At 26.6% G+C, this 10,269-nt stretch overlaps 2 protein-coding genes across 2 annotated transcripts; one reads left to right on the top strand and one right to left on the bottom strand.

The window, feature by feature from the left end:
* Positions 1-1,086: 1,086 nt before the first annotated feature.
* On the top strand, positions 1,087-4,885 carry LOC129607258 (eukaryotic translation initiation factor 2-alpha kinase). The gene is made up of 4 exons (XM_055518126.1): positions 1,087-1,307; positions 1,687-2,362; positions 2,417-3,381; positions 3,452-4,885. Exons 1-4 carry the CDS (start codon positions 1,162-1,164, stop codon positions 4,569-4,571), a joined length of 2,907 nt encoding a protein of 968 aa, XP_055374101.1. The 5' UTR covers positions 1,087-1,161; the 3' UTR covers positions 4,572-4,885.
* Positions 4,886-5,027: 142 nt separating this feature from the next.
* On the bottom strand, positions 5,028-9,630 carry LOC129607529 (uncharacterized). The gene is made up of 5 exons (XM_055518561.1): positions 9,497-9,630; positions 6,835-6,995; positions 6,643-6,763; positions 5,961-6,172; positions 5,028-5,679 (listed from the first exon to the last, which is right to left on the bottom strand). Exons 1-5 carry the CDS (start codon positions 9,541-9,543, stop codon positions 5,555-5,557), a joined length of 666 nt encoding a protein of 221 aa, XP_055374536.1. The 5' UTR covers positions 9,544-9,630; the 3' UTR covers positions 5,028-5,554.
* Positions 9,631-10,269: the final 639 nt, after the last annotated feature.

Raw genomic sequence — 10,269 nt, 5'->3', positions numbered from 1 at the left:
GTACATATGTACATACATGCATGTTACTTACATAAGTATGTATCTGTTTACATATTTTGTTGTCACAAGACCTGAAAAATATAGATCTTGATTTTCGGTAATTTTTACAAGAAAAACATAAAAGCGACAAAAGAGATCAATCTTTGAAATTTTATCTAGATCCATTGTATCACATTCTAGAACCTATAAATGAAAAAAAAAAAAAACACTCTTGATAAATATAGGAGTGTTTTCTCTAGACACCAAATTATAAAAAATGGTTTAACTTATTAGCGGTTTCCATAATCGCAAATTTTCACAACTTTTCATATTTCACTATAGCCAAATATTTTTCATATTACATTTACATTTTATATTTTTAAGGATTACCTCAAAAAATTTATAAAGAATCTATTAATTTATAAAGAATCTACATGATTTTTGAAAACAATGAACTTTTTTTTAATCAAATACATTGCAATAACTCTATTTGAAATCTAAATTATTCTTTATTTCGGACACAAACCATTTTCTTCCAAAACTTATATTTTACTCCAATCGCTGAAACATTTTCGCTTACTGCAGAATTTTTTCAGACGCTATAGCAGACGAACGAACGTGCTATATCAATTTTTGTGTAATTTTTGTGAATAAACGAACGGATCCAAAATAACTTGATCGTTTTAAAATTATAAATCGTAATGTGAGTCTAATTACAACTGTAGCAACAAACAAAAAACAATTGAATTATAATTTGACAACAAGTTGTCAAAAATAAATAAGTTTATACTTTTCCAAAAAGTTGCTAAAATGTCCGAGTGGAGATGCAACTTTTAGTTTTGTAATAGTTTCATAGAAATACCCACAGTAATTTAACTTTAAGAAATTAAAAAATCGAAATAATTGCAATTTTTATATACCCAATTTTTAACATTTGCTACCAAGGTAGCAAATGTTTATGTTACTTAATAAGATTCGATACTTTTTTAACAATGTTGTGTTCCACTTCTATTTAAAATTAACAAAATTGACATATTGTATATGACATTGAAATGAAAAATCGTACAAATTGAGTTTGCAATCAAATGACAAATTGTAAGCTAGCAAAGTGATAATAGTGTAGGTATAATAACTATAACACTGCGAATGTTTTAAACATGGGAAAGTTTGAATTTTTCGAAAATGAATTTTAAGTTTTTAAATCATAAAAAAAACATTATATTGTTTTTAATTCTTAGTTTAGTAATATATGTCAAAGCTTATTCCTTAGGTGTAACAAACAATTTAAGGCATTGCCAAAATGAAGAATCAAACAAATTTAGTACTGGGTAGGTAATAAATATTTTGAATTTGCAATCTTATGTTAATAATTCGTCATACTTGAGAGACGAAGATATTTTTTTTTCTATTGAAAAATTTGAGTTTTTGAAAGATGATCCTCATAAATATAAAAAGTCTTTCTCTAATTTAAGCGTAATTTTCATAAATACAAGATTTAAATTATAATATAATTAATATGCATTTTAATTTAAAGATATGATGTGGAAGCAAGCTAAAGTCTTTGCCTTCTTTACGTAATAATTTCACAAGATCAAAATAGAAAACACATCTGTTAAAAATGATTTCTTTTCTAAATTTATTTCATGCTATACCCACATTTTCATACTTTTCTAAAACAAATCTCAAATTTCTCGTATGTTCTTGCAGACATCTGTATATATCAACTCTGGATGGAAAGATAACTGCTTTAGATTTATCAACTGGAAAGCGCGATTGGGTAGCAGAAACTGCTCCAGGACCTTTACTTTCTTCTAGTATACATAGTCTTGAATTAATTAACAATGACCAATTAATACGGTGGATACCATCTTTAAGAGGAAGTATTTATGAATTTGATGGCGAATACATAAGCAAAACATCAGTTACTGCAGATGATTTACTAGATTCTTCTTTCAAATTTTCTGACAATCTAGAAATAATTGGCGGAAAAGAAATAAGATCTTATGGAATATCAACAAGAACAGGGCAAATTTTATATGAATGTTCTATAAAAGGTTGTTTAAACAATACTGAAGATATTAGAAGCAATTTGAATGGAGATTCCAACAATTATATAGATGCTGAATGGAACGAAGTTATTGTGGTTAGACGTCAAACAAAAACTATACGTGCGATAGAAACTAGAAATGGTTTAGAACGTTGGAATTTCAGCGTGGGTTATCATGAACTTGAATTATTAAAATCTTTTGATTGCCATAATTCAAAACATAAATTATTTACGGAAAACCATGGTTTATATATCCAAATCAAAATAATAGATGGTATTACAATAGTATACGGTTTTCATAAGGACCAGCCAAATGTTTCTCTTTGGGAATATAAAGTAATTATAATAAGATTAAATTTAACACTATTTACTATATTTCAATTATTTTAGTTCGATCTTCCTATAGCAAATATGTGGAAAACGGATATGGATGGCAATTTAGAAAGCATCGATCCATTTGATTTGTCGCAAAATGTTTGGAATACTTTTGATAAAAACAATGATTTGGTTCCCCATTCCATATATTTGGGAATTTACAACAAACAACTTTATGTTCTCGAACCAAACTATTTTCAAATTCTATTTGAGCGTAACGAGCTTGTTAGCTCTAAATCATTGAAAAACGATATATCTTTTAAATTGATGCCAATTACTAATAATTTGATACAACTGATATCCAACAAAAAAGAAAATAATTTGCAGGAATATGCTGTGAAAAATTCACAAGGTTGTGGGATAGAAAACACTTTCGGAAACACTTCGGCAACTGCCTTATCTATTTTTAAACCAAAATTTGTCAATAATTTATTTAGTGCTCATTTTATAAACGGATGTGATCCAAACAATGGAGGAAAAGGGAATTTAAGTGAAAACTCAAGCGATTTTCCTTTTGTTGTGGATGTTGACAACACTCCTGTTGAAATAATTATTATTTCCCTTTGGTTTTGGTGGAAAGAAATTATTGTTATTTCCTTGGCTACAGCTCTTATAGTGAACCTATTTTTACCAAAAATAAATAGAGGCAGAGATATTTTGATCATCGAAAGATGTGTATCAGTTCCAATGGAAATTCAAACTATGCAAAGATCTATTACTGAAAATGAAAGCGAAAAAAGTAGAGATTCTCTTAGAAGTACCTCAGAAAATAATTTTGTTTCGCGTTTTAAATTAGATTTTGATATAATTAGTTGCATTGGTAAAGGAGGTTTTGGAGTAGTTTTTGAAGCAAAAAATAAATTGGATGATTGCAACTACGCTGTTAAAAAAATTTTATTGCCCGATAAAGCAGAAAAAAGAAATCGAGTTTTAAGAGAAGTTAGGACGTTAGCTAATTGTGAACATCATAACATTGTAAGGTATGTAATTTTTATTTCACAAGTTTTTAGTTTGTAAAGGAAAACATTTTTTGATAATTCTTTATATTAGGTATTTTCAGGCATGGGTAGAAGAAACACCAGCAGATTGGGAGGAAGATAATTTTAAAAACTTTCAACTGGATTCAATAGGAAGTGACGAATCATTCCATCATAAAAAAATGCATTCTCAAATGAGTATTTTTAACAAAAACATATATTCATCGGATTCATCTAGAAATATTTCTAAAAGTAAAAGTTTAACCACCGTTGATTCCACTGCACATTCTGATTTCTCCGAAGCTTATTTAATTGATGATAAAGCTGAAAACCCCACTACCTTCGATGATTCATTTGAAATTAAATTTGAATATTCGAAGCAAAATTCTAAAGACTTTGCGTCAAAAGACAATTCCAAATCTATAAAACGAAATAGTTATATCGAAAGTGTTTCAGAAACTTACTCTGAATACAATAATTCTGGCGAAAAACAAACGCCAAGATGTGGTTCTGGAAATAAAATTTACTTATATATTCAAATGCAACTGTGTCAAAAACAAAGTTTACGTGATTGGTTACGTGATCGCTTACCTGAAGCTCGGATACCTCAAATTCACTTATTTTTTGAGCAAATTGTTGATGCTGTTGATTATGTTCATCAAAAAGGCTTAATACATCGAGATTTAAAACCAAGCAATATATTTTTTTCTCAAAATGGACAAATTAAAATAGGAGACTTTGGTCTTGTAACTCTTATGCCAGATTCAGTCGAGTCATCTGATTCAAAAGAAATTGTAAACTACTCTACACCTACAGATACTTTGTTTAATCATACTGAAAATGTTGGCACCTATCTATATATGTCTCCAGAACAAATCCAAGGGAAACCTTATGATTATAAAGTTGATATATATTCACTTGGTTTTATTTTTTTTGAAATGCTGTATTATTTTAATACAGAAATGGAACGAATTTTAGTTTTGAAATCATTGCGAGAAGAACAATTTCCTAAAAATTTCTCAAATCAATTTCCTGAAGAACATACTTTGTTAAGGCGAATGCTTTCAAGTATACCCCAAAAGAGACCTAGTGCTTTAGAAATAAAAAACACTTTGTCAAATATTGAATCATGGGCTACAGCTAAACTGAGTGGTAATTTTGATGTAGAAGTAAATATAGACTTAGATAGATAAGAAATTAAAAAATATTTATAGAGACTAAAAAAAATCGGTGATCATAAATTTCTAGTTTGCTTGTATATAAATACTAATAATATATGTATGTATATGAACTGCGATTTATTTAAACTTAAACTACATTGTATATGTGTATGAACGTAAATGTTTTTATTTTTAGGAAATAAAAATTGCCTTTATAAGATAAATAAATTGAACAAAATTGTTCTTTTTTTCTTTATTTCAACTGAAAATTATATTACTATTCTTAGTCAAGTTCTCAAATTCATTAACAATTTTTTAAATAAAAGATGATTTAGTCCTACACTGAATTTTTTGCTTTTATTGTACTTTGAGCAAGTTTTAGTAATAAAAAAGTTAATGATTTTATGAAATAACGCAATGAATTTTTAAACTGAAGCATCAATTTATTCAATGAAATTAAAATTATTGTGTTTAATATTTTTGCTACCTTTTTTTCTTATAATGGGCTCAGTTTTCATCAAAATTTATAAGAGATTATTTGTCAATATTGACAATTTGTACCAATATTGACAATTCTTGAATGCTTCTTTTAAAGAAATTATCTTCTGAAGCAAAGAGCTCCCTTATCAACAAAATAATTTATCCAAACGATAAATCGACAATTTTGAATTCAAAATGGGTTTTTCCAGAGTCGGAAATTTCAAATAAATATTTGAACTTTTTATTAAACTACTGAAAGAAAAAATCCAAATTTAAGCAAATTAACTTTTGAGCTTTAGCTTCCGACAACATTCTTTCATTTCTTTATTTAATTAATAATTAATGGTTACACTTTGTTTTTAATTAATGATTAAGTATTATATTAAAAAGATGATTGATTATAATTGTTATGTTTAACTTAATATTAATAAAACGATGAATATTGAAGTTCCTTTAAATATTGAATATGTAGGTAACATTTGTGATTACATAATTAATTTTTTTTAATTTTTGACTTTGTTTCCCAGCTTTTAAAATTACATAAGAGGATCACATCCACCCCACGGTTCAGAAGACAAAGCAAGAGATGTGAATAATGATCTGCGACCTCGATATACACCCAAATTTTCCCAATTTATCCATGATAACCGAGCTGTTAAATCTAAAAAACAAAATAAAAACAACATACATATAATTGCAAAATATTTGTATGTTGTATGACCAATTATGAATTTCTATTTGTTCTTAATCTAAATATATCATTTGTAAATATTTCATTTGTAAATTGCGAATAAAATTTTATACAGATTGAATTGTATGAAAATTTTATACATTATGTACCCTACTTTTATACATTGAAATTTATTTCTTAACCTGCGACTGATATATTTAAATTTAGTTCTAATAGAAATTCATTATATCTAATTGGTCCTTTTGTTTTACCGCTGGTATTCCAGTGAGCGTTGTCAGCTTTTATTTCACCTTTTAAGCATTTCTCAACATATGTTAAAGGATCGCAATCTACTTGTAGAACTTCTCGTAGCAGAGCTATGTAAGCGATAGCTAGGCGTAATGTATCAATTTTACTGAGACGTTTTTCATACGGAAATGTAGGAACATGAATTCTCAGTTCATCAAAAGCCGAATTTATGTTACTAAAATTTAATGACACAAAAAAATTATCATAGATTTTGATTTAAATTTTTAGATAATTGTGTAAATCGAATTAAATATTAATAGATCGATATAAAAAATATATGTACACATATGCAGTTTGTAACATAAATAAGTTTATAGTGGTTGTTTTAAAATCACAAAAAAATTTTAAAAAATTATAAATTATGTAAGTTCATATTTATAGATAGTATGCATATGGAAATGTGATGATCTCGTAAGGTGATAAATTTTTTTTTGTTAATAATTCTGATTTCATGAAAAATATGTCTAAATATCTAAGAAACTTTATTAAATTATGTTATCTGCAGATAGTTAAAGAATTCGATATTACACCCATCAGCTAGATACATACATACATACATATGTATATTTATATAAATAAGTTTTTGATTTTTTTTAATTATAATACTACATATTATAATATACTACATTATTATAAAGGGCTAACCTTTGCATTCGTTTTCTTTCTCTGGGGATTGATTGTTGCTTTGGCGACTTATCGCAAAGAACAGTAGAACAATGTTGAAATTGCTGCTGTAAAACGGGGCCTGAAGAAGAGTCCAAATATTCTAAAATCAAAAATTTTTCTAATTAGTTCAAAAACAAATAAAGTAAACTATGTATGTATGTACTCTTCTACCTGGCTGAATTAAATATTGTTGTTGAGATTGCTTCAAATTTGCATTGAGTGTGTTATAATTCTGCTTATTGTTGTTGTAAATATTATGCTGATCTACATAAACTGAAGATGTGAAATCAGAAGCTAACAAACTTTCTTCAAGATTATGAATATTTAAATGACTAAAAATAAAAGAAGAGTTCAATAACGATTAAAAGAGTATTACAAAAGAGTATTAATTGATTTTCTTCAAAAATTTAACTACATAATTATGTGTGTGCGCTATATACTACATTATTTTATATTGAAAGTCGGAAAAACTAGGTATATTTAAATTTTCTTGTAATTAGAAATTGCAGTAGCATTCTTCAGATCAATATAAAGACATTTGAAAAAATTTTCATATAGAGAAATTTAAAAAGGGTAAATATGTATATTACCAATTCCTTTTGTGAAATAAGTTAACGTAAGGAGTATTAAACTCATATTAATTATTATTCTTACAATTATACATATAAGTATTAGGGTGTAATCCAATTACTCCAATTATGAGTCAATAAACTGGCAAAGTCAAGCAATTATCAATGTAATTGATAACTGGCGAGAATATTTTTGTTAAAAGCTGCTTGTACGGCTTACATTTTTCCTAATAACATTTGCACATACTTATGTATCTATGTAATTTTTTTTTAAGAAATACGAGAAAATTTTTTGGTTAGAACTTCCTTTTGGTTAGTTCCTTTTGGTTCTTCCTTTACAACAATTTGAAGAAGGTCAACTATAACAGTTTTCTCGATAAAAATTTATTAATAGTAAACATTCAAAATTGAGATTTATAAAATATTTACTGCGACATTATAGAAAGAAACAAAGAAAGCACCTTTATTGCTTTCTGATATGTATATACTAGCTTTAAATTTTAGTTCCGGGAAAAACGTCCCAGATTCTTCTAACATGTATATATGAAAAGAAAAGCAAAACCAAGATAATTCATTCAGCTCATGGAAACGCTTAGTACATACATATTTGAAATTAATTTATATGGAGCTTGGAGATGAAAATCGAATTTTTACATATTTTTAAAGTAAGGTTTTGTAACTAATTTGTTCTTTAAAATCTTAAAAATCTTAAAATATCTAAAATAGTATAAAAAAAAACTTGTAAAAGCCAAGGATACGCTTCATATACACATACAACTAAAAAAAATGGGTGGAGCCTTATACATTTTTTTTTCTATGGAAAAGCCTTCATTTCAAATTCATAAACACACATAAAATATTTAAAGAATACAAAAAATATGGTCCTTGTGGAAGTTTTGGAAATACATATATATTTATTCGCCAGGATTATGTATATCAAATTGAATTTATGTATATATGTATATATATTCAGTTAAAAAGCTTAAAGCCATTTTAAATATTTTAATATTCTAGAATACTTAAAAAACTCCATTTTCTGAATTCAAAAAAATTTTTTTCCAAAGAAGAACGAATTTTGAACAATGGTTAGATAGCTACTGCTGTTTAAAATTATTATCAAGTACTAAATCAGAACACTAAACCAATGCTTTTTCAAACCACATTTTCCTTTCAACAAAATGAGAATAAAATTTTTTTTAAAAATGTCCTGTATTCTATTTAAATAAGCTATTCTATTAATACAATGGAACATATTGCATATGTTTAGGATGTTCACAATTCAAAGAGTCGTCATTGTGCTAACGGAATAACATATTAAACTTGCAACTTGAGATTTGCCATAACTTCATTCCTTTTATAGAAATTTGATAAAGTTTGTCGTCAAGAATTGAGGTTTTCATAATTTTAAAAGACGATAGCTTGGGAGGGCCGAGAAAGATACAAAAAATCTTCAAAACATTATTCAATCTATTACAATTTCAAGATTACGGTGGTTAATTTGACTGTTTATTTTGTAGTACACAATATTTTACGGTATACTTTTAGAAATCTTCTTAAGTTTGCGAAAATGTTTGTAATTTCGACACAATAAGCTAACAAGAAATGGTATTTGGAGGCGTTCTGCGTATATTACCATTAAGGATGTGGGATATATCTCACAAAGTTTCATTTGTTTATACGGAAACAAAATTTTTCACCTCTCGCTTAAATATGTTGATAATTTTCTTTTAAAAGAACTTTCTGTTAAAAGATTTATTTTTTCTCGGGCCAACAAGTTCTGTTCTTATAATCCATATTTTAACTTATTTTCTTTAATCCGCCGGGAAAACATAGCCTGTTATATTTAATTATATACTTTAATGAATCGTCAAAAGAAAACACAAATGTGAAAGAACAATTGGTTGAACAATCGAATTTTATACTTTCTTAAATCAATAATTAAATTTATAATAAAAATATATATTTTAACTTATATAATATTAATTTTATATTAATTTCACAGTATATACACACTAATTAAGTACAGATCTCCTGATAGAGAACAAGAGGACACTATTATACCGCCACCCTACCTACGATATTATTGTTGTCATTCTATTGGCAACTATTGAGCTGAAAGAGCTTATTTGAGATTTTTCTCTAGCAATTTTATAATTAAGATACACATATGGATGTAAATATTTAAAATAGACTTTAATAATTAATAGACACTAAGAAAAAAGAAAGAAATATTTTGGTACCAAAGAAATATTATTAAAACTAACCTTGAAGAAGGAGATGATGATGAGTCTGGTAACTGATTTTTTGACATTTTAAAATTTCTTATTTTTAATTTAATTCAAAATTTAAAAATTTTTTTTATTTACTTTTTTTTAGGACCAAAAATTAAGGATTGCTTCCTGTTTAAATAAACTTATTTAACTAAATCGTTTAAAAAATTATTATTATCTCAAGGATTCATTTATCCCTTGAGAAAAAAGGGATCATCCCAAAAATGTACATCTTAATTATCAAATAGGTGGTACCAATTAAAATATACATATTTATGTATATAATCTGTGTGTGATTTTTCTACCGTTTTCACACAAAATAAAACAAAATCTTCTTCCCATTACATTATTTTAAAGAATGCAAATACAATGAAATGTTTTCATATATGTTTATTCTTTGGCTTAATAAGGATTATTAGCAATACAAATACATTGTAATTTTCGAATACTCCAGTGAAATTGTCCATAAACATGCACATATATATGCACATATATATTGTGCATAAATGTGATATAAAAAATACCCAAGCGGATTTTTTCAGTTATATAAAATCGCAAAATGAAATTTTGTTTGTTTTCACAAAATACTTGTTCGTTGATAGTCAGTCACCCTGGACTTTAGAATTTTAGTAAAATTTTATTTCTTGACAATTTAGAAATCAGCCCCTATGAGCTTATTTTTAGTATTGCGGTAGTATTTGTTAGAATTTTGACGTTTAAGATCAACTTAAAGTTTTCTCAATTCATGGGATATCTTAGATAATTAT

The sequence above is a fragment of the Condylostylus longicornis genome, unplaced genomic scaffold (assembly GCF_029603195.1).
Source record: "Condylostylus longicornis isolate FDR11 unplaced genomic scaffold, ASM2960319v2 ptg000027l, whole genome shotgun sequence".
In the NCBI taxonomy this organism is placed as follows: Eukaryota; Metazoa; Arthropoda; class Insecta; order Diptera; family Dolichopodidae; genus Condylostylus; species Condylostylus longicornis.
The sequence above is the reverse complement of the archived record's forward strand: the minus strand, read 5'-3'. Positions and strand labels throughout refer to the sequence as shown.

Excerpts from the sequence above, each read along its gene's own strand:
- LOC129607529 (XM_055518561.1), bottom strand. The coding sequence starts at position 9,543 with ATGTCAAAAAATCAGTTACCAGACTCATCATCATCTCCTTCTTCAAG. Across the intron at positions 6,173-6,642 it reads GAAAGAAAACGAATGCAAAG|TAACATAAATTCGGCTTTTG; the intron begins GTTAGCCCTTTA and ends ATTAAATTTTAG. Across the intron at positions 5,680-5,960 it reads CGCTCACTGGAATACCAGCG|ATTTAACAGCTCGGTTATCA; the intron begins GTAAAACAAAAG and ends TTTGTTTTTTAG.
- LOC129607258 (XM_055518126.1), top strand. The coding sequence starts at position 1,162 with ATGAATTTTAAGTTTTTAAATCATAAAAAAAACATTATATTGTTTTTA. Across the intron at positions 1,308-1,686 it reads TCAAACAAATTTAGTACTGG|ACATCTGTATATATCAACTC; the intron begins GTAGGTAATAAA and ends ATGTTCTTGCAG. Across the intron at positions 3,382-3,451 it reads GAACATCATAACATTGTAAG|GTATTTTCAGGCATGGGTAG; the intron begins GTATGTAATTTT and ends TCTTTATATTAG.